This window comes from Labrus mixtus, chromosome 22 (genome assembly GCF_963584025.1).
Source record: "Labrus mixtus chromosome 22, fLabMix1.1, whole genome shotgun sequence".
Classification (NCBI taxonomy): domain Eukaryota; kingdom Metazoa; phylum Chordata; class Actinopteri; order Labriformes; family Labridae; genus Labrus; species Labrus mixtus.
The window spans coordinates 19,487,258-19,515,049 of NC_083633.1; the positions used below are offsets into that span (position 1 = coordinate 19,487,258).

Consider the following 27,792-nt stretch of genomic DNA (forward strand, 5'->3'; position numbering starts at 1 on the left):
GTGTTTGGTTGAGCAGGGTTCACTTCCACAGGTCAAATAGGAGCTGTGCAGCACCAGAGGCTATCTGTGAAGGAAACCTTTTTTTTCTGCATGTTTACGGAACATGTTTTCCATTTATTGGTATTTTTTACATTTGAAAAATAAAGCAATACGCTGATGATACTGTGGTATATGTTTGCATTATAATGAAAAATCTCATCTGGTAGCATGTTGTTGACATAATTGATCACATGTATTGATTTTAATGTACAAGCGTGCAGCATTTATGTAGCATCCTTGGTTTAAGGGGAGATGTCGTATTGTTCTACGGGCTTTTTTTTAAAGAGGTTTGGCATGAAAACGGTCAAATTTAAAACCTGCTGAATGACCGCACAAAATATCCACTGTCAGCACCTTCATTTTCATAAAAGTATCCCAGAGACCTACATCAGTCTCACTGCACAAAAAAAAAGAGGAAAGTACAGTGAGGATGAGAGGGAGAGCTAATGAATTATGGGTGGTTTGTGAATACAGAGGGAAAGAAAAGAGAGAGAGAGAGAGAGAGGGCTGTGCTCCGTCGCTCTCGTCCTCCTCCTGGGTTATGGAAGTGTCACGCTGTGAGTGTTGCCATGCAGATGGTGACCCTGGAGTGTTGCAAAAGTAGATGGGGGAAGGGGGGGATAAAAAGAAGGAAGTAAAAAAAAAAACCAGGGCAAGCTCAGAGAAAAAGAAGCAGAAAGAGAGACTAGATTTTGTTTTTCTGTTTCTTTTTAACAACATGAAGTAAACCTGATGGCCTGCAGAAGGTTCACAGTCTGTCTCTCTGTATGTCGGCTGTTACTAACAACCCATTTGCACCCCCGACGCATGAAATACCGCTGTTCAAAGCATCAAAATATGATGAAGAACCCCTCTAGTGTCATATTCAGGCTCTGTCTTTTGAAGTGTCGTTGAAGTCATGTGAAGTAATATCAAGAGAACTAAAGTCCCTTTGGGGTGGGTCGGGTTTAAATACACAGGATTGGGGGGGCCTAGTGGTTAATGCCGCCCAGTCCTCGTCGCAGCAAACCCAGAGCAGGAATGAAAGGTTTGGAGGTAAAGACCTCCCACATTCTTTGTAGTGTATGGCATGAAGGAGATCACACACACACACACACTGTAAGTAGTGCTTGTTCAACATGGTGTTGTAACAGAGAACAGCGCTGCAGGGTGGAGTCCACAGAGCGGGAATACTGTATGATGTAACAAGCAGGCCTGATTGGCTCCAGACTTTGAGTTAAGTCAGTGTGAAAGAGAGGAAAACCCCCTCTTACATCTGTTCAGTGTGAACTACATTTTGGAATGTGTTGGAGACAATATCATGCAAGCAATGAGTTTACATTTTGGGATCTACTTTAAGGGAGAAATCATGTGATCAGTCTTTTGACTCAAGTTCAGCCTGCTGAGTTAATACAACTCTTAAGCGTGTATCAGCGGTACATCAGACCCCCGCTGGCTGCTTGTGATGTGGACCAATTGGTGCATTTCATGTTGTGATGTCAAGATCACCTACATCTACACACTGGTTAGGATTGGATTGTTCAGTCAATGAAAATGGCATACCTGGATTTTAGACATCACTCCAACATACTCCGGTGCAGATTTGAGTTGTAAAGATGTTTTCAAAGATGCCATGTAAAGGATTCTCTTTCTTCTTTATTTGCATAAAATGACTCAACTATTACTTCACCATGAACTTCAACATTGGAGATTTTAGCCTTTCTAAACGAACCGGAGTTCCAAGAAGCTCATAGAAACTAAAAGACATTAATAGCAAAAAAAAAAAGGAAGTGGCAAGCATGACAACATCTTATATCACAATGGATCTTTGTTGGGCATGTAACTTCAGCTTGACTCATTGATCACACACTCTCTGCACTTTAAAGTCACATTGCAACAAAATGCCTTTAAACAAAGTTCAGTTAATTTATATAGAGGACAGACAGTATAAAAGAAGCACCTTCATTCCTCTGTCATAAAGCTTCACTTTTATAGCCTATTATAGAGATTAATATTGCGTTTCTTCCATCAGGCTTATTAGTGCCAAAGTTTTGAAGCAGCCAGTTATGAAAAAGTGACTTACTTCTGGCTGACCTGGCTGGATTCATCTCATGGAGACCCGAAACGTTTGATAAAGATAGAAAACGTCAAGAGGAGGAAGTAGTGGACGAGCCAGGGGGAAGGAGGTGGAGACGGGCCGTGTTGGTGCAGCTGCAGAAACAGTGTGTGTTTTATGAGAGTGGACTGTTGCTTAATGTTCTGCTCGCAGTCAGATGACCCGGAGCCATCATGCTCATTACATCCCATACTGAGTGTGTGTGTGTGTGTGAGACAGAGAGACATGCATATGAAGTGGGAAGTAGGGACCTCAGTTATTACAGTGGAGGTCACAGTCGAACATATCGAGACTAATAACAGGCCCATCACAAGAGTTTATGAAGGTGCATTTTATGAAATGTGCTCCAGTGTTTTCTTTGGATTCTGCCTTCGGTCTGAAGCGCAAGAGTTTCCTTCTGCTTTACTGACTTGAGTTGTGTGTCATGTGCGGAGGCTGTAGTCCTCCAGGCGAGCGGCCCAGGTTCGAATCCCGCCTGTGGCTCTTTTCAGGCGTCGTTCCACCACTCTCTCTCTCTCCCTCCCTGATTTTTCCGGCTCTGTCCACTGTCCTGTCTCGTGCAAGCGGCGCACAAAATTGTCCCTTTGCTCGAGCTGCAATTGCCTGTGGCCCTGCATTGTTGTGTTAGCATGCTAATGTTAGCACACTTTAAACTTGTAAGCATGATGTAAACAAGGTGCTGACAACAACAGAGCTTGGGGGGGAGGGGGGGGGGGCTTCTCCCTCATTGTAGACAGTCATGACTCAGAGTTGTCATGTGGAAAATGTCGCACATTCTGTCTTCACCACTTCACCCACCATCACCGTGTTCTTAACCAGAACTCCTAATCCTAACTGTGAAATTTACTGTTTCACCTTGTGGGGACTTGAATTTTTTTCTCTCGCTTCAAAAATAGACCTTCTCTTCAAAGAAGTGACTGTATGCACAGATTTATGTCCCCACAATGTGATTAATACAACTCCACACACTCACTCAGCAGGAGCTGCAAATCCTGCCCTTGAACCCGTCAGTGTGTTTTTTTTTCTACTTTTTCTTTTTTTTCTTTTATTTCCGTCTCTCGATTCTTTTCTTGTCATTTCTTTTTTTCTCTCCTCTCAGGACCGTGTCGCCAATGTTTCAAACAAAGCATCTTCAGATCTTTTTGTGCGCCTTCTCTTTGACATAATCCCGGTGTCTGTTGCCGTGGTTACACCGTCTTAATGTGCCATTGATGTGACTGTATGTATTAAAAGCAATCGCTGACTCCCGGTGACAAACTTTAAGTGCGATTCTCTTTCGGACTCTTTTTTTTTTCTTCTTTGCATCCTGCTCGACTGTTGGGTTTTTGTTTTGTGTGTCAAAGAAACAACACAAGTGCACTTTTTGGCTGCTTGCAATCGATGTAGGCCGATATCCTGTTATAATTCACATTCTTCAACCCCATGAACTTCACAGGACTCAGACTCTCATACTTTATGTTGTTTGAAGAGAGAATTAGAAATTGGGCGCTTGATATACAATTACTGTCCTGTCAATGACATTTGCTTCAGCTGTGCGATCAAAAACAGATTCATCGCTGTAGCACTGCTGTGTGTGTGTGTGTGTGTGTGTGTGTGTGTGCTGTGTGTGTGTGTGGTGTGTGTGTGTGTGTGTGTGTGTGTGTGTGTGTGTGTGTGTGTGTGTGTGTGTGTGTGTGCTGTGTGTGTGTGTGGTGTGTGTGTGTGTGTGTGTGTGTGTGTGTGTGTGTGTGTGTGTGCTGTGTGTGTGTGTGGTGTGTGTGTGTGTGTGTGTGTGTGTGTGTGTGTGTGTGTGTGTGTGTGTGTGTGTGCTGTGTGTGTGTGTGGTGTGTGTGTGTGTGTGTGTGTGTGTGTGTGTGTGTGTGTGTGTGTGTGCTGTGTGTGTGTGTGGTGTGTGTGTCTGCATGTGTGTGTGTGTGTGTGTGTGTGTGGTGTGTGTGTGTGTGTGTGTGTGTGTGTGTGTGTGTGTGTGCTGTGTGTGTGTGTGGTGTGTGTGTCTGCATGTGTGTGTGTGTGTGTGTGTGTGTGTGTGTGTGTGTGTGTGTGTGTGTGTGAACGTGCAGTCGACGAGCTCCAGCGCAGCAACATTATGACAACATTTCATCTCATCCCCTCGACGCCGCGCTTTGGAAGATGACGCTAATTTGGACGAGATGTTTGAGGCCCCCGGTCTCCCGTGGTCCCTGGTGCCCCGCAACATTAAAAGCGAGAGTAGAGCGTGAACGTACGGCCGGCGATTAAACGGCAATCTCACACACACACACACACACACACACACACACACACACACACACACACACACACACACACACACACGCAGACGAGCAGACGAACACATTTCTGCTTAATAGCTCTCGGAGCTGAGTCGTCCAAATATGACATTTCATGTGAAAAAAAACCCTCAGAACGCCAGGGCTTATTAAAATCTTTGCTCAACATTTTCAGTTTGTCAGTTTTTATGTGACGAGGGTCATAAATAAATATGGATTGCAGCACGCCTCGTCATATGATCACGCTTCAATCTTTGGAACTCGCCTGTAGAAGTGGTTCTCGAGGGCGTACATGTGTGTTTTTGCTTCACGAGCGTCACATACAGCAACTAGTACGCCAGCTTTCAGTAGTGTGTACCTCATGTCGTGGTCTTTAACATCCGGTGTTTCCACGGCAACCACGGAGCGTTACGTCTGTAAAATAAAATGATGGATTTCTCTGGTTTTGATGACTTTTGGAGATACTTGAGTTCATTTATGCCCGGTGAGTGACAGGCGAACAGTCCAGGATGTAACCCCGCCTCTCGCTCGATGACAGCTGGGATTGGCTCCAGCCGCCCGGCGACCCTGAAAGGGAAAAAGCGCTATTGATAATGGATGGATGAGCTAAATATAAATACTCAACAACAACAAAAATACACATATTACAGCTTTAACTGCTTCATTAAAAAAAAAATTACAGTATAAATATTTTCAGTTAAAACAAGATAAATGACAAACGATCACATGTGGCTGTTTTGCAGCTGCTCTCACTTTGTTATGCCATCTTCTAATGCTTATAACAAACCACTATGGTGTCATTAACAATAATGAGATGACACAAAAGACTTAAGGCTTCACTTTCAGCTGCAAAAAAGAATGAATCTTTTATAGTTTCTTTTTGCTCTTCAAGTTTTTATTTTAGAAAACTACAGGATTTGTATTAAGCATGAGGGCCGCCTGGTTTCCTCTTGTAGCATCATGCATCGTTAACCTCGCCGTGCATCACTGTGGATGATGTTCCAGGCTGCTACGGGGACCAGTTTAGCCCAGTGGCAGCTCTGCAATCTGGGGAAGCTTGTTCCCCCACTCCCGAGATTAGTGGAACCTCTCGCCCCCTAATGGCTGCTCGAGGGCGGAGTTAATGTCATCAGCTGCCCCCCTTTTGTTCACCCCTGGGAGGCCCGCTCCACCCTGCCCCATTAATTTCAAGAGCTACTCATATCCTCGCTCCCCATACTTTCCATCTCTCACCCCTCATCCCTCACTCGCTCCATCATCACCTTTGAGCGCCCAGCCCAATCTCTGCACTCTCCTGGCTCATTTTGAGCTGTAATTGGACAGGGGTCCCGGGGGAGGGTCCTCAGCACGCCCCGGCGCCTCTCCCCTCCCATCTCCAGAGTGGAAAAGTGCTCGGCCGCGGTCGATAAGCAGTCCGACATTCCTCACCCTGCTAACTTTCAATGGGCTGAACGGCCGAGCTTCACTTTCAAACAAGTGATCTCTGAGAGCCTCGAAGTAGCTCCCAAATTGACGTGTGAGCGTCTGAACTCCAAAAGTTTGGAAACACACTGCAAATGCCTCCATCTTCAAAGAGCTTCTGTCTGGATGAAGTGATTGTACCCGACCTAAAAAGCCTCTGCATGTTTCTAATAAGCTCCACGAGCAGAAACGTGCTCAAACTAGGATCAATATTGGAGATGCTTTTTGAAAAATGGAGAGAGGTTAGAACACAGAAAGGTTTACAGACCCATGCAGAGCTGGATAAACACTGAAGCTTCAGAGTCCACCACATGGCGACCTGCGTGCGCCTCAACCCGAGGGAGGAGGGGGCGGGGGGGAGACAGCTCTCTGCAATGTTTCAGATTCTGACTGCAGTACCCGTTTTAAACGCTAGGTGTCCGATTTACATATTGCTCCTTTAATGAACATTTTGATACTTGAAAAATACTCAAACAGGTAGAACTGTTCCACCTGTGCAGGCATGTTTTACTCACGGCGGAGAAAAAAAGGGAATTTCACTTCCATCCTAAAGCTTCTGCATCCTCTGGATTATTATCTCTGTGCATTTCACATTCTCTCTGTATCGTCGTACTGTAAACTGATGATCATGCGGTGGAATCTGACTCAACTCTGAGATCCTCATACTTCACAGAGAATCACCATCATGAGCGTGTGAATATGTGATGTCGTGCATTCTCCTGCCAGAAGTCTTATTATTACAATAAGTCCGGGACTACTTTTTACCATTCTACCTGATACCATCCATCTCTGGCTTCTCACACCATCCTACACACTCCCTAATGGATATATGATGCTGTATGTCTCTTTTGATACCTCCCTGTTGCCCAGCTTTTTCTCGAGCAGCATTTGTGCTGGTAATCTGTCACATGAGCCCCGTCTCATTGCAGGCACAGGGACATTTGGAGCGGCGGTGGCGGCGGCGGCGGGATAACACCCTTTAAAGCTTCCCCCACTCCTCTCTTATTGCCCACGGCTCAATCCCAACTATCTCAAATCTCTCTCCTTATCTCTTTCCCCTTTATTCCCGAGGCTTGACGAGCAACTTGACAGCTAGAAAAAAAAAGTGCTGAGAATTGGGCCCTGACCTGCAAGCCGCTGGTCATCAGTGTATACCTGCAGCTCCCCCCAGAGGCCGGCCCCGCTCAGGGTTGAGAAACGTTTCAGCGAGTGTTCAATTTGAAGTTCTATCTTTTTTTCTCTCTGACCATGTTTTCATGCTGCAGAGCTCTCAGACAGTCTGAAAACATCCAGTTTTATATAATCATTCTCACTTCTGACCTGTCCTTTTATCAGCTCTGCAACAATTACAGCTGAATACCTGATGTAGTGTGAGTGTGTGTGTCAGTGTGTGTGCGCCTGTTTCCGAGTAGAAAGGAGAAAAAAGGCGGGCGGGGGGGGGGGTGAGGTGTGTGTTGGAGCTGTATCGGCATTCACGCGCCAATGGATGAAAGCGGCGGTGGCGTTAATAATTGAGAGAGTACTTAACAACAGGAGCGCTGCCCTCGCAAGACAGCTTTTAATAACCAGGAAGGTTTCACATTTCTAGTTCTCCTCTTTTTTCATCCCTGCCCCCTCCCCCCCTCCACCTCCTGCCACGCTCCCTTCCTCTCCTTCAGAAGCTTTCTCAGCTCTATTCACGGGAGCAAAGGAACGCCGCTGAAGAAGACGCATCTGTCTGCCTTTTAAAAAAAAAAAAACACAGTGAAAGAAAAGGTGTGTGTGTGTGTGTGTGTGTGTGTGTGTGTGTTTACTCCATTAAAGTGGGGCCCATTGTGCAGGAATGGAGAGCGTACCGTGCCTATTGACAGGGTAGTGTATTTATTACGTCTTCCACATTTATCCCCGTGTCCTCGCTGTCTAGTTGAGAGATATGTATTTGTTTACGGAGGCACTTCGTCTCTACTCTTAATGCGCTCGCCGCTCGCCCTCATTAATTCGCTTGATGGTCTTTGATTTGCCGGGCATCACTAAGTCGCATTAAGAAATGTATTTTCCCGGCTCTTACTTAACGACGCCTTTCCGCGACCGACGCAATTAAATGCACATTTAAAATGCTCAAGGTTTTCCCCTCAGCATTCATGAGCGCAGACAGAAGCTTGATTAGCACCCTGCGGAAAAAATTAAGCAGCCGGGGGGAAAGGTGATGAGGTTGAGCTTTTTTTTTCGTGAATGCCACCTCGTTCAGGCGCTTTGTCTCTTGTTTCGACAGACGTTCATGTTCACAAAAGGAAACTAATTAAGTGAGATAACGCCGTGATGGCAGAGTGTTGTCCAATAGGTGGTGCTACTCAAAAGTATTCTTGCATGCGTTCATTACATCCTACACATGCTGAGACCATTCAGACATTTTACACACATATCTGATAAGATCAACATGGCCAGTAGTTTGACTTCGATCTGCTCTGATTTTGAGTTAGCTGCCTTTGAAACAAGCCGCTGAATTGAAGGTGGATGGTATGTCGTTGGTAAATGGACTTTAGTTTGTATAGCTCTTTTCTAGTCTTGTGACTACTCAAAGCGCTTTTACACCGCAGGTCACACCTACACATTCACACACTGATGGTAGAGGCTGCTGAGTAAAGTTTCCATTTAAAGTAACATATTCCATTCATACACATTCATACGCCACCGATGAAGCAGTGGGAGCAACTTGAGGTTAAAGTCTTTATATGTGATGTTTCACACTTAAATATATAAATCAAGTTTATCCTCTGAAAATAACTCTGTGAGTCATGACTGTCTACAATGGGTGTAACACCCGAGTCCTATCTTCAGTTTGTTTACATCGCCCGGACGGCCGGCTGACTCCTCCCCTCGTGTATAAAAGTTGTTTAATTGAGGGACTAGAGAAAAGAAGAATAACATACTGTACTCACTGCTTAACTGTGTTTCTAGATCACGCTCATTTCAGGTAAATTTACATGCAGTGTGAAGATACGAGCATAATAAAGATCGCTAGCATTAGCATGCTAACACAACAATGCAGCGCGAGTTGTTTTGGTTTCATGCTGGTGCTCAAGGGCGACATCTGCTGGATCAAAAAAATCACATATAAAGCCTTTAAGTGACTTGCCCAAGGACACATCGGACATGTAGCTCCAGGAGCTGGCGATTGAACCCCCGACTTTTCTGCCCTTTATGTTCTTTGGGTTACTCTGGATGCTCCATAGATGTTGCATTGAGCCTTTTTCTTTTCTTTACAGAAAGTAGTCCAAGTTTAAACTGAGAATGTGGTCCGTGCATCATCCAGAGAAGTAGGGAAACTATCCATTCACCTTCATTATGTTGGAGTGGTGGCACTGAGATAAATGTCTCCAACATTCATGAGACCACACCATTTGCATGACCGAATCCCACCACAGGAGAGAGACACTGCACGCTGCTGTCTTGTGCAGGGAGAAAGAAAAAAAACACCCTTGAGACACCCCCTGGTCTAGCCTGACACTGACACATATTCACACATACTAAATCTGCTGTCCACCTGTCTTGAATAAATCTAAAATCGGAGAGAAATCCAGAAACTTTGGAGCAAATTAAACACGGGCTCCTGGATAAATAAACATCGGCATTGGTATTGGAGAGTATTTTGACCCACCTCGGTGCAAATTTAACTCTGCTCTATGGGGTGCTCTTCAACCGGCCTTGCTCTCAGAGAAACACTAAGAACATGATGTTTTAAAAGCACATAATGTTATGGTTGTGCAATGCCAATGCTAAGTTCAACTACGAGAAGAAGGAAGCCTCTTGAAAATACATGAAGATGCTAAAATGTTTGCGGTTTGGTAAGGATAAATTCAATCCGACTCTCATGTTGGCATTTTCCCCCCTCAATTTGTGCTCTCTCATCTTATTTGCATGTATCCATACCTCTTGAGCTCTGTGGCTGAATGGGGGCTAATTGAATAGTTGATCACATATTAATCTAATTAGTGTGGTTCAATCGTGGTCATTGTGTGCTGAATTCATTTATTCTGTCTTGTTATTGTGTTCTCTCAGGCTGGAGGCTGTCAGAGGCCCCAGATGGTTTACCATACAGCAACGGCTAGCGCAGCTGATCTAACGGAGCGCTTCCCCCCCTTTGTCTGTGGATCAGACTTCCATACTGCACTCTGTTCACAGCCATGTCAGAGAGACACAGAGAGAGAGAGAGACAGCAGAGTGGAAAAAAGGGATCAAGAGGTGGCTTGGAAAAAAAAAGTTAGGAAGAAAAGGAAGAAAGAAAATAGGCAAAGAGTGATAGGACCATTACCGCCGAGAGTGATCATCACCATATCCGAGTTTTCCATGAAAAGGCAACAAGTGGAGCCTAATGGGAAATATGCAGATGTATGCAAATGTGTGTTGGATGGGTCGCCCAGAGGCCCAGTGGGAGATTAAAGCTCTTTGGGATGGAGAGGGCTGTAGAGGAGACGAGCACTATGAGCTCAATGCTGCCATATCAAACGGAAAGAAACCAGCCATGGACCAATTGTGGACCTTGTTGTCCAGCTCTTCATTAATCCCTCAAATAGATTCATGCCAATGGCAGCAGACTCTAAAGTGATCCGTCAAACCGTATTGGTAGCCGGTGAAGTGATCCGTGATGGACGTGTTTCATTTGATGCTTATCTTTGGGATAACGGAAGCCCTGTTCTTTCATTGTTTCACGACAAAGATGGGATGTGGTTTCTGTCCTCCACACAGGGGCCCCTCCAGGGTCTTCCATGTGGATTTTGATGGATGAGATCCCAGGGCTGCTATTTCACACTCTTTCGCAGGTTGATCGGCCCCGAAGTGACTCCAGCAGAAAAGAGAATGAGACGCAGAGACAGTTAAGACTCTACCTCCAGCTCCCCGCCATTCACGCTCCACTTGCACATTTGATCCGCAGCGGTCCCTCAACCTGAGGCGGCAGCTGTTGGATGGAGGTGTTTGCAGAGAGAGTTACTGACTGAACACATAGGGAGGATGTATTTCTGGCATCCAGGGATACATAAAAGCCTAAATACCTTAGTAATACTTCAGTCAAAACCAATTCAACTTTGTGTTAGACGGTGCACTGACAACTGGATCACTTGTAAGGCTCGGAAAGGCCTCAACTACAAGAGTTGTATTCAACAAAAAAGCAGCTACTTCAGAACATATCAGTTGCTTTTATGGAGGTTGAATGTAGAAGCATTTGTACCAAAATACATTAGAATAGAACTCAACTACAATGACTCTCTAAGAGCTTTTTTGTAAGATACATCCAACAACCAATTTCCAAATGTTGTCTGACTGGAGCTGACTGCACAAAGGGAGGGGGGTCTTTGTAATTGGTCTTTGTTGGGGTGAATATGCATGCTCCAATTTCAAGCTACATTTTGCATATTGTCATTGCTTGTAAACCAAAACCACCATTCGATTTCCCCTATATGAAATCAGTTTGCAGGAATACAAGTCCCCTCCATTTCCGACCATCTGTGTGGCCAGCTGCCATTTTTGAATGCCTAAAGTACAGTATGTGCCAGCTCTATACGTGGTCTCTCCGTACTTAAAGCAGGCCTGCATTGACAGGTGTTAAGTCTCAAATGTTCACATCCGTCCAAGGGTATTGGGCAGCCTCATAAATCTACAGTTTTACTGTTAAACATACCGTTCCCGCTCTGCGAGCTCCTGTAAATCAATACTCTGACGTTTGCAGCTTGCCCTCTTAAACCTCGGGAAAGCCTCTCATAAGCAGTGGTTGGACTTGGGAAAAGTTGTTTAATAAAACTGTACAATGTTATGGTCCTCGGAGCCTAATCAAGTACACTTATAAGACATGGAGAGAGACCCTGAAGTGCTCGGGGTTATCATGGGTCAATTGCAGCTCTCTTGGTTTAATTCTCTGAACCCTATTAGAGCAGAGTGGGGACAATGTTCTGTTCTTTTCCGGAGAGTATTAGCTTGATATGTTTATACTGAGAGAGCTTTACAGGCTTTTTATTCCTGCTGTTAAAAGTCTATCAAAGACAAAGAGACAGACTGCACAGCTGGAAGTTCGGGCTTGTGTAAAATCCTCTTTATGCCTCGCCGCAGATTACCGACCCTGTCTGAATTTCCAAAGCTCTCCGTTAAGGTTTTGCTTTTTTAGCCAAGACTTCACTGGAGATGCTCGAACTTGATTGGGAACACTTCTTGACAGTGGAAATAACCTTGGCTGGCCTGTCTTCTCCTTTTCCTTTTTACTTTACCTCATTGCGTCGCACTCTTCTGCTCCCTGAGAACCCTTTTCTCGTTCTCATCGCACACCAGCTGTATCAGGCCGAAGTGAAACAAGATGTGATCGGCCCTAATGTGATTCCCGTGTATCAGCAGACTCTTTGCCTTGTCTGTTTTTTAACTTACATAACCGGCTTCACTCTTTCTCCAACAACACCGGCTTCATTTTTCCTACTTCTCAAGGCATGTAGTCATGAAGTACGAGTGTTTTGGGACGTCTTCATTGTATCCATGGAGAAAACCAAACAGTGATGATTAAGCTTCGAGCGCAGGTTCAGGCACAGAGCCAGCCGCTGATTAAGGCTATTACTTCATAACTAGGCACTGCTGTTTTCTAGGAAAACTCAGAGCATGACATCTACCAATAAAGAAATCTTTACAAGAGCTAATGGTGTGCGGTGGATGAGAGCGGCTCCAGGTCGAGTGTGTGTTTCTTTGTGTGATAAAGGAACGACATCCCCCGGGCTTCAGACCACTCTGTCTGGACGTGCTTTTTCGCAGCGCTGCCTTCTTCTGTAATGCTATTCCTCTGCACATTTTACATCCATCCATCCTTTCATCCCTTCAGTTGTCCCTTTCTTCACCCTCTTGGCTCAGCTTACTTTAAGTACTTCCTATTGCTTTGTTGGTTGTCCAGCTGTAAACGGTCCAGAAGTCCAGGAGTGATTCTGACTCTAAACCATCAAAGAGTTATGTATAGGATGTAAAAGCTCCTATTGAGGGTCTGAAAAAAAAGTTAAACCTATTTAAACTGTCAGAAAAAGAAAAAAGTAAGCATTTCTTTTAAGACGTTTTTTGTCTTTGTCAATGAGGAAGTGATGCAATGAATGTCTTCAAAACTGCTTTTGGTTAAATAAATCACGCTGAGACATTTCCCCCCAAGAGCATTCAGAGAACTGATTTTGCAACACAGAAGGAGAGAGGGGGTTCTATGCACATCTCGTAGTTGCAGGGCAATTAAAAAAAAAAACAGCAGCAAAGACAATGAGACAAGTCTGGATAAGTAAAGTTTAATGGTTTGACATCTCGACCCTTCTTTTTGTGGCTTTTTCTTTTGTCTTCTTTGTGCAAAGCAACCAGCCACTTTGTCAACATGTACTCTCAATTCTGCTTCTTTGATGAATTGAAGGACCTGTTCCTCGAGTTTACAGTAAAAGTAAGAATAACCTGACCTCTCTTGACTTCCTTTTTTTTCTCATTACAGTTATTTGACCTCGTCTACACTTTTGATTAATTACATCCTTTATATGGAAGAGCTGTACTTACTTATTATGCTCCAAACAAATAATTCAATAACCTTTTTAAGACGTGATGCTTGTTGTAGATTAAACTCCTTGACTTCATCTCAAGCGTCTCAAATTAGCATTCATCGCTGTTGCTCGGCAGTGATGAATTAGCTTTTTTATTTTTAATGCCAAACTACTAATTGCGACTGTAATGACGCGTTCTCATCTTCAAGTTTCTCCAGCAGTTTCCCCCTGGGTCCTTAAAAGTCTGAGACACCACTTCTGTTATTTTAAATGTGTTGGTTGGATGAGGTTTAAATTGTGCAATCGCTTCGTATTACTTACAGCGTAAGCGCATGTTCTGTGTCGAGCTTTCATCACGAGTTCGCAGCAAGGTGTTTGGGTCACGTTTGTTGTGACTGAAGAACAAGGACGACTCCACTTAGCGATCCATTTATCCGCTCAAAAAAACTGCCAAGAAATCCACCCGCTGTTATTCTCAAAGTTTCTCAAAAGTTCCCTCATTCTTGACATATTTTTCTGAAGACAAGTCAAAGACACTACTACAGTCTTGTCTTTTTCCTTTTTTATCCTCGGGCAACTTCCCCTTCATCACAAACTCTACAACACACACTCTTTTGTCTGCTTGTCATGTTTTTGGCACTTTCCCTCCTCTCAGCCGCGGTTATCTAACTGTACGCTGAAGTCTCCTACACGTGAAATTGAGCGAGCCCACTAGAGACGCTCTCGTAGGGTCTGGAGTGGGACTCGTCCACCAAATGGGGCTAATTATGCAAATCCCCGCCTCATCCTCATTGGCCTGGGTCAAAGCGGTGATATTTATGATTAGAAGGGGCAGCAGAGGAAGAAGAAAAAGTGGGATTGTTGGGGAGAGTATTTAAAGGATTACAGAAAACAGGCTTTTTTTTCTCCACATACACCGCATGCACGACGATATATTCACACATGGATATGTATGTGTGTATGCTCATTTTCCTTTTCGGGATGTGTTCAGCAGGGGGAAGAATCAAGCCCTTTATCTCTCAGCAGTCAACACTTCCTGTTTCCACAGCGACGAGCTGCAGCATCTGGGTTGTATCCGTAGCGACCCCGAAACCCTGACAGGGTCTAATCTAAAGTCACAGGACACAGCAGGGCAGATCCTGTTCTGTTTCTCTGTGTGTGTGTGTGTGTGTGTGTGTGTGTGTGTGTGTGTGTGTGTGTGTGTGTGATCTTTCATGTCTGTGCTCAAGAGGACCAAATAGTTCTAGCGAGATAAAAAGGGAAAGATGAGCAAATTCCATCAAAGTGTAGACATTTACAGAACTTCCACATGGGGCTTAGTTTAAAGTATAAAGTTAAGAACTTAAATCAGGAAGGCTATAGGCTTCAAACGGGGTTGAAAGAGAATTTTGTGTAGTTAATAAAAACCTTTTAAGATTGCAGTTTTCATACTAAAACTTCAGCTAATCTTATACTTGAGTGGTTTCTTAAACTGTATAGAAACATGGACGAAGTCTGAGTGACGTCACCCATCGGTTTCTGTTGGTCTGGGACATTTAAAAAAGGAATAAAGTCCATACAACCAATCAAGCCTTTTGGTCCCTAATGTGTCATAGCATCAACAATTCTGACTGACATAACATGGGATGTGATGAAATGAATTAGCTTGATTTTTCCAACAAAAGAAGTAATTGTTTTTGCCCTTTTTTCACAGCTAGCAACATCCAAAATTGAAGTAACTTACCCCATTCTGCCTGTAAGGAGATACTTCATGTGTAGGCTGATGGATGTGGAACTGGTGGGCTAGCTACTCTATATCAAAAGCTATCAGAAGCTATTTAGCCAATAGTTTTTGTTGAAAACTGATTGCTCCATGCTGTACAAGTTGCTTTTGCTTTGCCACTTTTAAGCCTTTAGCTATCGGCTCCAAGCTAACAGAAAAAAAAAAGCTAGCCGGTCGCACTATAAAAGAGTAACTTGAGTGGCAGCTAAAGGCAATAATTCACCTCAGCCCCATGGATAAGTATGGGCTATGTGGTTACCAAAGTGCCACTCTAACCAAAATCTGCCCGTTCCTGTCATCAAGGGAATAAACGCAGCTGTTAAAAGTTCACCGCAAATCTCAGTGTTATTGAACCCTTAGCGTGTAGCATGACTGTGGTTGAACATGTGTTAGCAGATGTGTGTGCTTGTTTTAATAGCCCCTCTCCCTTGGATACTTTAGGGCGTCCACGTCTCATTTGACAAGGGTGTAATGTGTTTTCCTGCGCAGCCGAGTCATGCAGGGGATGGAGTGCGTCAGTATTGGATCTCTTGAGTTAGCGTCGTTAGCTCGGAGCTGCTGAAACCAGAGCTGCTCTGTGAAACCAGCCGAGCCCCGAGAGTTTAACAGCAGTGCCAAAAACAAAAGCAGGCCAAATGCTCGCTCTCTTCTTTCCCTCCTTCTTACTTACTCTCTGTCTCTCCTCCCCCGTCCCCGTCCCCCCCGTCCCCGTCCCCGTTTTTTTTTCCCCCCTCTCTTCCCCATTCCCCAAGCATGAGCAATTCACAGTTAATTCAATTTTCCCCCGGCCGGGCTCACATGGGACAGCATTGGAATTCCGGTTTGTCATGATAAAATGATTACACGGCATTGTGTTTCTCCGGGCGCCTCCCAGCGCATTTATTAGAATCTGTCAGTGTCGATGTAGATCGGCCAGCCAAAGTGCACGTCTCCCCCGCACTTCTCGCCCCTTTTTCCTCCCCGAAACTGGTTATTCCTTATGAAATACGTCGCTCCTGGCAGACGCATAATCTGATTACATCCGCTAGATTAAAAATATATTGAATTTTTTCCCCCCTTTTCTCCTCTCCTCTTCTCTCGTTTTCAACCCCTCTATCCTCTCCTTCTTCCTCCATATGACTCCTTTCCCCCTACCCCAATCCCCTCACTGGTTTCTCTCCCAGTTACTCTATTATCTGGGCTTTGACTGATGTCTGTTCACCAGCTCTGGCCTTCTTTTAAAATGAGATATGGCACACTCCTATCATTCAGCCCCCAGTAGGACACATCATAATATGATGAATGATATGCTGTATTAATATTTAAACTCTGGTGGGGGGTCTTAGTCTTATTTCTAAGGAGCTTCAACACTGTCTGTTATTCAGATCTTGCTTCAGGTAAATGACACATTCAGCAGCATGTCCTATAGTGTGGAGAAAGTGTTATTTCACTTTAAGGCCAAGGTTTTTCTCCTGCACAGTAACATCCATTTACTTCGACACCAGCCGGCACAGTGATGTATTAAAGGAGACACATTTTAAGTGCACTTCTCTGTTCTCTGTCTAATGACTGTCCTTCTAAAAGGGGAAGATGGATTTCGTGGTAGCAAAGTATTCATTAGTATGCATGAAATGCTATCATGTGCACATGATATATCTGAAGTGTTTCGTAAGAAAATAGATGTTCCACATGCTCGTCGGAGTCGGAGCGTCGCAGAAGCTTGGTTAACGGATTATAAGTTTTTTTTTTTACAGATATGAATTTATTTTACACCCAATAGCTTTTTTTTTTTTTTTTGAGGATCTTTTACAATTTCAATTGTGAATAAGAAATGTTCGAGACGTTTCTGTACTGCAACCTCTTACAATGAGTTTGAAAATGTATGTGCTGGTACAAAAACGTCGACCGGTACAAGGTCACCAAACTGATTTGGTTTGACGCAGTGCGTTGAAACGTGAGTCCTTTGCACCTAAACACAAAAGTGTTTTTTGTGCTCCAGCACTTTCTTTGGATCCTGACTGAGAGAAGGAGTCCACTGAATAATATTTTTAACCGAACTGATGAATCAGTAGAAGCTCCAGTTCAACGCATATCCACTACCAACCTGTCCATTACGGCCCTACGCCTCAAATACGATGATCTTTATTCCCCCTTTTGCACCATTTTTGCACATGCAGGACCTGCTCTACTGCTTGGTTAGGTTCAGGAAAAGGTTTGGTTTTTGAAGACCATGTCCAACAAGCTTGGTGTGAGAAATGGCTCTCCTTGAGTTGGCCACCTCAGTGATTACATTGATGCATAAAAGCATCTATTTACTTTCTCCTGTAAAGTTGTCTTTGCCTTTTTTCATTTTTTTTGTATGCATTCTTCACTGGTTCATGTCTTTTTAAAATAATCTTATTTTGACAGTTTTTCTTTCAGATAATGCCCCTCCCCCCTGCCACTACAAACACACTTTTCATTGTTGACTTAATAAGCTCCTGATTCAATCTCAGACTTCCTCAAAGTGTGTCAAAAAACAAAACAGAATAAATGGGGAAGTAGCTGCCCTGCAAATTGTATTTTTAATTACATTTTCAACCTTTTTTTTTGATTTTCAAGATAAGCCGAATCTCTTTTTCTCTTTAAAACAAACACTTACAGGTCTGGGTAATGAAAACAAACCTTTTTGCACCTTCAATTTTTGCATGCAAAATAATAAAATACATAACTTTGGAAGTTATGGCTAAAGTATTTTTGTTTTATTTTCCTGCAGCCATTCCTGCCACTCTCGGCCCACCCCCTCTCCCCCTCCCCGTCTCTCCTGTCTCGGGTAATATTACAGCTTATTATTTTTCATATTTCCATCCCTCCCTCTGCCCATACTGACCTGTCAGTCAAGCTGTCATATGTGATTTAGAGCTGTCACTCCGGCTCTTGGGTTTTCGGGTGTGGGGGCTCGGTGGCTTGTTTACTGAGATGTGACTGGAGGTGTCACGCTGAATAAGCCCGCCTCACCCTCCTCATCCTCAGACGCCCTGTTCTGTGTGACCGAGAAACCCCCTGTGGGTGCCAGGCATGGGTGGCAGAGTCCTCGTGCCATGTGGGATGTGGCTAATGACCATCTCGGGGTGCCACACTCGATTTTTGGGTGGTGGGTTTTTGGCGTATGTGCCGCCCTAGGTGCATGCTTGTGTGAGTGTGTGTATACTTATTCTCTCAGCCAACCAATTACTGTCCCGAGGAGACGACAGCTGTCTCCACCGTCCTCCTCTCTCTCTCTCTCCTCATGCTCCTCTTTCTCCTTACCTCCTCTTAGTTGGCAGGGGGGGAGTCAGGGGGGAGTCAGAGCCCCGGGTCCTGCTCCCTCAGGGAGTCATTACACCACAGTGGGACTCTCACACTCACACATGCACAGAGCTGCACACAACGTGTCTCCTCTGTCTCTTTCTATCTATCCCTGTGCCACTACAGCCTTCAATTTAGCCGCTAGCCAACGCTTTGGGGATTTGACGCACATTCAACACACACACACTCATCTAAACCTAATGTTCCCTCTATGTTTGTCATTACCCGCTCCCCAGATGGGACTCAGCCCGCTGGATTTTGTATATGATAGAGCTTTCTCATAGAAGCAGACTGTATAGAAGTGACACTCTAGCCTCAGTACGGCTGCCCTCCCCTGAGAGCTCACAAGCTATTCTCGGTTGCTCATCGTCCGCGAGGTTTTTTATCCAAACCATCTGCAGAAGTCTCTCTCTCTCTGCAGAAAAAAAAAAAGATCCGGCAACTGTAACTGGCGGGAACCAAAAGTTGTTGAAAAGAATTGGACGTAGCCTCTCTGAAGCCAATGATGAAGCGCTTTAAACCTGCTTTATCTTTAATGTCCAGCAGGGGCTGACTCCCTGAAGTGTGAAAAGAAATCACAATGTGTGAAACCAGACGGGAAAATGAGCCTAACTCTTGATTTATTACCCTCCGTAACATTTTGTATTATTTCATGGTCTCAGTTTCTAGTTTCAATTCTTCTTTAATACAGCATGACATGAATAATAACTTTTGGTCCCACGTAGAGTTACCTTGACTTTAAAGCAGGTTGCCTTTTGACTGACACATTTTTACCATAGTCAACCGGGTTAAAGATGCAACAATCTGTATGCACTGTGTTGTTCATTTACGGTCACTTCTGGTTCTGAAAAACCAAACTGGCTGCCAAACCTTGTCATCCAAGGTTTCAAGAGGAAGATTTTTAAAACGAAGGGTTTCGTCACAATCAATCAATCAGTCAAACTTTATTTGTATCGCACTTTTCATACAACAAATGTATCCCAAAGTGCTTTACATCAACATAAATCAAACAGCAACAACATGACTCCCTATCCCACGATCCAAACACTAAGGTAAGAATAACTCGATAAGAACGGGTACTGAGGAAACGCCATCATTTATTCTAAATGAGGAAACACAGGAGGTTCAGAATGTAATAAAACTAGATGAAATGAGATTCAGTTAAAAGCTCTACTAAAAAGGTCGGTCTTGAGTTTGGTTGTGTCCACTATTCATTTACAGTCCATGGCAAAAACACTCTTCAAATCTCTTTTTCTCGTCCATAACTTAAGATCCAGTTAAAAATTTAAGTTTTTAAGTTCTAAGAATTAAAAGTGAAATCCAAGAAAGTAGTCTGCTGGATGTGTTTTCAGGTCCAACTAACAGCCTTTAACTCAGAATAGAAGGGGTTAAAATAGTTTTAGCTACAAATTGGACGTCCAGATCCCATTTGGCTGGCTAATGTTTCAGTCGGGTCCAAACCTTCATCTTCAGCTGAACTTACTTATTATTATTATTATTATTTTTTTAATCTTGAAGAAATTTCCTTTTCAGCTTGATTTTTTTTTTCCCCCCGACACAGCGACTTTCTCCTCACGTGGTGGTCTCAACGGTGGTGGTTTTAAGGGGGAAGTGTTGCCGCTGAGATGCCGTCCCTCCACAGCGCCGCGCTATCTCCCCCTCGCCACTTTCTCTCTTTATCTGAGACTGTAATACAAACCAGATTGGCCTTATCTTGGTTTCTTCCACACACACACACACACACACACACACACTCTTTTGCTCGCTTCCACGTGTAAACACACACACACACACACACACACACACACACACACTATCAGTCTCAATCTGTGAGTGGAAATGCCAGCTATTTCACTTAACCATGCAGGGTAAGAACGTTGACGGAAAAAAAAGAATTTGGAAGAGGCGCGGAATATTTCACTTCAACCATGAATGCTGTGTTTAGATAAGGAGCGCCTCACTCCGAGTGTGTCGACGTTTGTACATACGTGCTCTCACGTGTATGTGAGTGTGTGTGTGTGTGTGTGTCAGTCTTGTAGAGATTTACCTCCGACACACTCGTTAATCACAGAATTCATTAGTCACCGAGTCTCTAATTGTTTACTTTCCCCTGCGGCGGTACAACACAAGGTTGCCGGCCCTCCCTGTTACAGTTTTGGAAGAACATAATGGTAAATTAATTTTCCTGGTAGCTTCGATTCGATTAGTCATTTCTGAGTACACTCTATTAGCGGGGAAATTGTGAATTTGGAAGTCAGAATGATAAGGCTGGGTCTCGATCGTGTTGCTTACCTTGGGGGGGGGGAGTGTAAAAGGGGGCAGAGGAAGGATGAAACCCTGGAAGAGAAGCAGTCTATTCTGTTAAGAGAAAGTGGTTCCAAAGGGAGCTGGACTTATGTGGCCAATTTTGGACAACTGTGACCCATCAATCTCTGCCTTGTTCCAGGTGAATTCCACCTGCTGAAAACGAGCCCCTCGCGTTCTCTCTCGGGACGAGATTGTGAACTCGTTTTCTGAAGCAGTCCGACTGATTTGCGTTATCGTGTGCGACCTGCCTGAGCCGCAAAGCCACCTCCTGCATCTCGATGCACGGTCACACTGTATATTCATGCGCGTATGTGCATGTCACTCGCAGTGTGTTTTTACGCGTCGCGGCCCCGGGTTGCATATGGATGAGCTAACACGGGGGCAATCTGCGCTTTGAGGGCTGGAACCACAAGCGAGCACGTCCACTTCTTTTTACAATACTGAAATACAGATGCAATAGACCGTATCACAAGTGAACTTACTGAAACTATGCATTATAGATCAACACACTCCCTCGCTCTGTCTTACACACCAAAGAACACATGTACGCACATACATTTCTTCTTCTTCTTCTTCTTCTTCTTTCTCCTTTTTTTTTTCAATGAAGCTCCACGCACGCTCACGCGCCACATCACAAATGATGGGATTTAAACATCAACAGTATGAAATATTCATGTCAGTGCAAGCCGCTCGAGCAGAACTACCACCGAGGGGGGATTTGCCTTCAGATCTGAGGATACTACTGCATTCATCCCCCTCTCTCTCTCTTTATCTCGCTCCCTCCACTCCCACCACAAACCCCCGGTCTTTCTCCCTTTTGAGTTGCAGCATCCTAAGCCACTCGTCCGGTTGTCGGGTGCCAGATTTGTGTTTTTTAAGTTTCGCATGTTGCCGCCTTTGCACTCTCGAGTGGTACGTCTGGGTCTTTGAGATGGATGGGGAGGGGTCACTTTACCTTCACTTCTTTATCCTCTCTCAAAATGTGGGCAGGCCTGAAGGGCTGGAGGTAAAAACAGACGTAGAAGAGAGGACGACGGGATTTAAGACCCCGACACACCAAACAGACGGTGGAGACCAAGGCCGACTTTGTCTTGGCCAAAAGTCTGACAAATGTATGAAGATGTTAAAGAGTTATCCTTTAAACTCCGACTAAAAAGGAGGAAATCAACCCATTGAAAATAGACGTACAAAATAATTTCAACACGAGTAGAACTTCAAAACAGATTAGGAGATGTTGTCGGAATAAATGTACGTTTCAAAGAGAGATTTTGAAAGAGGATATTGTACTCAAAGTCATCTGAAAGCGTTCCGCATATTACCAAAGGACCAACTGCGTTCTGACTGGCTGGTAAACCAAAGACTCAACATCACTAGCAAATTCAATTTCTTTTTAATGTACTTCCCCCCCCCCCCCCCCCCCCCCCCCCCCCCCCCAATGCTATCTGGGGAGTCCTCGCTATAAACATTAAAAACAAAATGTAACACAAAAGCATCGGCCAACGCTGCCGGTACTTACATTTTGGGGACCCGACACAAGCAGCACTTTGGGACATTTTGAAGTCTTTGCATGAAGTGTGCATTCACATCAGTTCTGCAAATAATTTCAGAGCCAAACTTGCGACTAAACACAGAAAACGGAGAGAAAATTGGAGCAGGAATCACTTCAAATATTTGCCTGGAAGTATTACAACTAGAGCACCACAAGGTTTTAAAACTTGGAGAATAAACAAGGTTGGAGCTGCATGGTAGGAAAGTTTGGATGAGTGTTAGATTGCCGGGTAAAAGTGAGCGTGATGGAGTACGCAGAGGTACAAAGAGGGCCATTTTGCGGGGAGGGGGCTGTGGGAGTCCGATATGGGTCGAGTGGTCATTGTTCCACCTGAGATTCATCCCCGTTTTTTCCATTTAAAAGATGTGATTACACCGCAACACACGCTCTCACACATGCTGCCCACAACGGTGATCCAATTTAGGAGGTTAGAAAGGAGGGGATAAGGAGACGGAGGGAGCAAAGAGGGGAGGCGAGGAGTGAGAGGAAGCCATGTAAGAGATGCAATGAAGGAGAGGAGAGCGTTCTCTCTCTCTCTCTCTCTCTCTCTCTCGTTTGTCATTCTGTCGGCGGCGTATGCAGATGAGGAGCTAATATGATATCTCTGCTGAGCTGATGGATGTTTAAAATGATATGGCAACCCTGAGCAGCCTCGCCGCATGCTGCCTGCCAGGGATGGTGTGTGTGTGTTTGGTAATGTGTGTCTCGCTCAGTGAAAACTTTATCCGAATCGTTGTAGCGATGACATATGCTCTCGAGCTCTCAACAACTTATAACTAGGATCGCATTATTACAGCTTTTTTCCGTCATTTCTGACAGTTCTAACAACATTGTGCTCGAGATATTTGCATGGATCTCAGATTGCTGATTTTTTTGCTTAAAAAACAAAAAGTCAGATGAGAACATGAGACAACATAAGCGCTCAGAAGATTGCAGAGGATTTAAGACGTCCGCTCAGCCAAACCTATTTGGAGGGGAAGGAGATAGTTTCATTTATCAGACATCAATGTCACTTCATTGATTCCATTTTGACCAACTTCATTCATTGTTCTTTTGCATGTACATCTCTTAAATGTTTTTCCTGGCCCAAATTTTGATTAGAAGATGGACCACGTCAAAGTTTAGCTTAGCTTATCTTAGCGTAGCTTAGCGTAGCTTAGCTTAGCTTCACAGAAAGACTAGAAACAGCTTAAGTAGCCTGGCTTTGTCTGAAGGTAACAGAAGTTGTCTGCTAGCGCCCTTAATGATCGCATGGTAGCATTATGAATCTTGTTTGTTGAACATGACGTGAAACTGATCGTGACTTATGGGACAGTTGGTCTGGATCTTGTTGTAAAATTAGGTTGCCAAGCAACCAGCTGTAACACCAGGGAGTCCCTGCATCTGGCCGAAATAAGTCCAGCAATGAATCCCTCATCAATTGTGTTTTGCTTTAAATGCATAGCATCAACCGATCTCAAGCATCGTAAAACCATTCAGCGCTACAAATAACCATCATTTGTCAGATAGTGAAACGCACGTCAATACTTTGCTGTGTTCAAACCTGGTTTGTGTCAATCGATATTCAATCAAACGGCATCAAATTCATCTTATAAAAGGTCAACGACGGGTGCCTGTCAATGCGAGATTTTCGAGAAACCCCTTACGCTGACAAAAGTAATTGTTTTAAATGTTCATCAGCCTCTGAGTTTGTGTATCACTATGTGTCTGTGAGCATTTTTTCTCCACATTGTCATGGTGATAATGAGGAGTGGGGGTGGTAGTGAAGAGTCCGAGGGGGGGGGGGGCAGCAGGACTGATTGGATTCTCCACAGACTTCATTAGTTAAAACAAAGCCAGTTGTCCATTTGGGCTCTTTCACGGCCTAATTGATATTGATTTACTGATTTGCTCGAGGGTGATTTAAAAGCATGTTTGGTGTTATCGTCAACGCTGCTTTTCCTCTGCTCTGCCTCTCCGTCTCTCTCTGACGCCATTAGCACTCCATCCCTCTGCTAAACTAAAAGAACTCAAAGTCTTTTTTTTTTTTTAATGCTCCCTCCTCAAATTGGCTCCAAATCACGCCTTAACAACCGTGGCTCTTTACACGCCGTCTCCTCCCACTTTGTCATTTCATCGCCGTCGTATTATTTTAAGACATAATGAGAAACACTGAGGAAGATAATTCCCTTTTCTACCTAACTCCCCTCCTTGTCAGAGCAATTAACTAGCTAGGCTTATCTTTTTTTTTTGTCTTGAACTCCTCAAACCTGTTAGCGCTGATGGATCGTCACCAAGCCCATAACTGGATAATGATGGTTATCATAAATGGTTAGCGCTTGGCTAAGTGAAGCATTGGGATCAATGGCGGTTGTGTTTCATGATAGAATGAAGGAGGCCTTTTATCATGTTGATGGATGGCTGGCCTGTCTTTAATGTGACATGTTATGATCATATCAATTTGTCCTCAGTTCTCATTGACATCACTTTATTGCTTCTCCGCCTCTCAGTCCATCAACCATGCACTGTAAATTCAGAGTTGAAATGGCAGCGTGCCACGACGCTCCATAAACCAACCATCTCTCATCCTCAACTACCTTCTCCTCCCTCCTCTCTTGAAACCTTTTTTTTTTTTTTTTTTTTAGCTCTCTGGCTTCAGCTCTTTCCCTCTCCTAAATCCTTAAAATTCTCCAATCAAAATGGTCCACCAGTGCTTGAACTGGTTTTGTCTTATGCAGATTTTTTCAGTCTTCAGTCAGTTTTTTTATCTTCAGCTGCTTCATTTCCCTTGAGTGTGAAAATGTTGTGCAAGTCCACAAAGCATACAAGTCAATAAAACGCTCACCAAATGTCATAATTAAGAAATCCACAAAATGAAACTTGTACTGTTACCAGCTTTTGCTAAAAAAAACCACATCCACTCCTAATGAAGAAACATCAACAAAACATTTCTTAACATCTCCGAAAGCTATTTGAACATTGCACATTTTAAAGTTTTTAGAGTCTGCACCATTTTACGAGCAGAGTTCAGAGGCATTAAGTAACTTGTTTTTGCTTATTGGCACGCCATGTGCTGCAGTGTCTTCAAATACTAACCCAACAGGCCTTAAAACCCCCAAAGTTTTACAAGTTCAGAACTAGCTTATGTGGTTTTTATTTCACATCATCAGGCCCTCCACTGCCGGGTGTGTTCACCATGTTTTACAGCTTATGTAACCCCACATAATGACCCCATCAAAGGACATTTAATTTCATGATGTAGTAGAATGAAGACTCTACATATAAAGGTTTTTATTTCAGGTCCATTATGGTCCGCATCGGAACTTGAACCGTCGACCCTCCGGTTCCTAACCCAAGTCCCTACCGACTGAGATACTGCTGCCCCAATTACTGCAGTTTTTACCAAATGTAACAAACACAATAATATCATCAGCGAACAAACAAAATGATAAATCAGAAGAGGAACGCGTTAGTAATCTTTTGCAAAAAAAAAGAAACCCCCGTGCTATATTGATTTAAAAGGCATCATCATTTAAAAATCCCTCTTGGGAAGTCTGTTTTCGAAGGGTTAATCCAGCTGATTTCCCCTCCTAGAGTTTGATACCTCTCCTCTTTTATTTACTGTCCTCCTCCCCTCATTCTTTGACAGGCAGCAGCAGAAAGCCTGAAATAAAGAGTGAAGGAATCAGACCGGGATTAAAATGTAATATCACACTATTAAAGAGATTAGTGGTTGAGATTTCAGCGTCTGAGCTACCCCGCAATCTGATGAAGTGGCATTCATGATATTGATTTATTCCCCGGCTTCTTTTTTATCGCTCCACATTCACATGGGCAGCGGTGGACCCGATATCGTGGCCTTTTATGAGGCAGCTTGTCACCGGGGCCTTTTGCACTAAGTAACCGCCGACCGGCTGCCAGGAATGATTGTTCAGGAAGGTGAGGTTTATTCATCAAATGTGTAGTTCTGAAAGAGCAGCAACAAGAGGGCGGATAAGGACATGAGTGATTTCCGCTCCGCGAGCTGACACAAGCAAAAGAACTGGCATTGAACCTGCTAATAAAAGCTTCAAATGGAATGGCGTCGCTACAAAAAGAGTCTTAATTATTTCCAATTATGGCAAACCATCATTTCAGTTCAATTATGTTGCACATCAGTCAAGGCTATAAACGTAGCAGGATGTGACTGAGGTTCCCTATTAGTCTCTCTGTCAACACCTTCACAAAGAGTTATGAGCAGCGCCCGCCTGAGATCAAAGGTGAGCATTTTGAAATACTGCTCAATTCAAGCATTTTGGACACATTCATTTTCACCGACCGTGACTCAGTTAAATACTCTTAAAGGAGCAGTACGTAACGCTGACCTGTAGTGTTTAAATTAGTACTGCAGTCCAAAATTCTAAACATTAGAGAGCTGTCTCCCCCTCCTCCTCCTCTGTAGAGTCCATGCTCACTCAGGTCACCATGTGGTGGACTCTGAAGCTTCAGTGTTTATCCAGCTCTGCATGGGTCTGTAAACCTTTCTGTGTTCTAACCTCTCTCCATTTTTCAAAAGCATCTCCAATATTGATCCTAGTTTGAGCACGTTTCTGCTCGTGGAGCTTATTAGAAACATGCAGAGGCTTTTTAGGTCGGGTACAATCACTTCTATCTGAACCACTTCTCTTGCCCGCTTCCATCGCTGCAACACCTGTTGACCTGATAACTGCTCTCATATCTGGCAAACCGAGGGGCGTCCAAAACGGCCGTGTGAGGGGGGTCGCCTTAAAAGCGCCTACCTTCTCTGGTCCAAACAAATCCAGAGCATTCAGGAGCAGAATCTAAAGTTAGAAGGAGGACATACTGGCTGCTGCATTGTTGTCAGAGAAGCCAGCACTTCAACATAGCATGTTTCCTTAAGGGCACCTAGTAGAAACATTGGAAAGGACTTAATGGTTCCCTCCACCAGATGCTAAATCGGTACCTTGAAACAGGCGCTAAAGGTTACCTTAAAGAACACACTGAAGGATACACCTACGACTGATGATATCTTGAAACGAGCACCAAACAGGTAATAGGCAAAAAATGTTCATACACATTAAACAATTTTTAGAAAACAATAAAGTTGTTTCTTCTCCAGCCCTCCTCCTCGTCCTCCTCACGTCTTAAATATCGCTCCGTTCCGTCTCCAGCAACCTTCGTCCTCACTACCACGATCTTATCATCCGGCCACCCGGTAATGGCCTCGCTCTCGGCTCCACACATACTGCCCCCTCGTATCCGTCGCCTCAATCACAACCTTAATGCATCTCAATTTAACCACGTTTGTAACAGACACACGAACACACCCTCATCCTCTGTCCCTGACACACACACACACACACACACACACACACACACACACACACACAGACACACACATGCAGAGTTTATTGTGCTGTGAGTAGTGACGGGTCGGGGAGGGCGGCATCAGTAATGCGTAACGCGTGCCTCCATAATGCAGGCCTCATTTGCATGTGTGAGGGGGTCTGGGC

The 27,792-nt window shown here is 44.1% G+C and overlaps 1 protein-coding gene across 19 annotated transcripts in view; it reads left to right on the forward strand.

Annotated features, from left to right (window-relative positions):
- Positions 1–27,792, forward strand: part of celf2 (cugbp, Elav-like family member 2) — a 218,868-nt gene that overhangs the window by 8,435 nt on the left and 182,641 nt on the right. For 18 of the 19 annotated variants that reach the window (XM_061030473.1, XM_061030475.1, XM_061030471.1 and 15 more), the window contains exon 2: positions 17,873–17,929. The exons of the other annotated variant lie outside the window; for it this stretch is intronic. In XM_061030473.1, the coding sequence (XP_060886456.1) occupies positions 17,873–17,929 (57 nt within the window). The remainder of the gene's footprint in view (positions 1–17,872; positions 17,930–27,792) is intronic. 19 annotated transcript variants of the gene reach the window in all.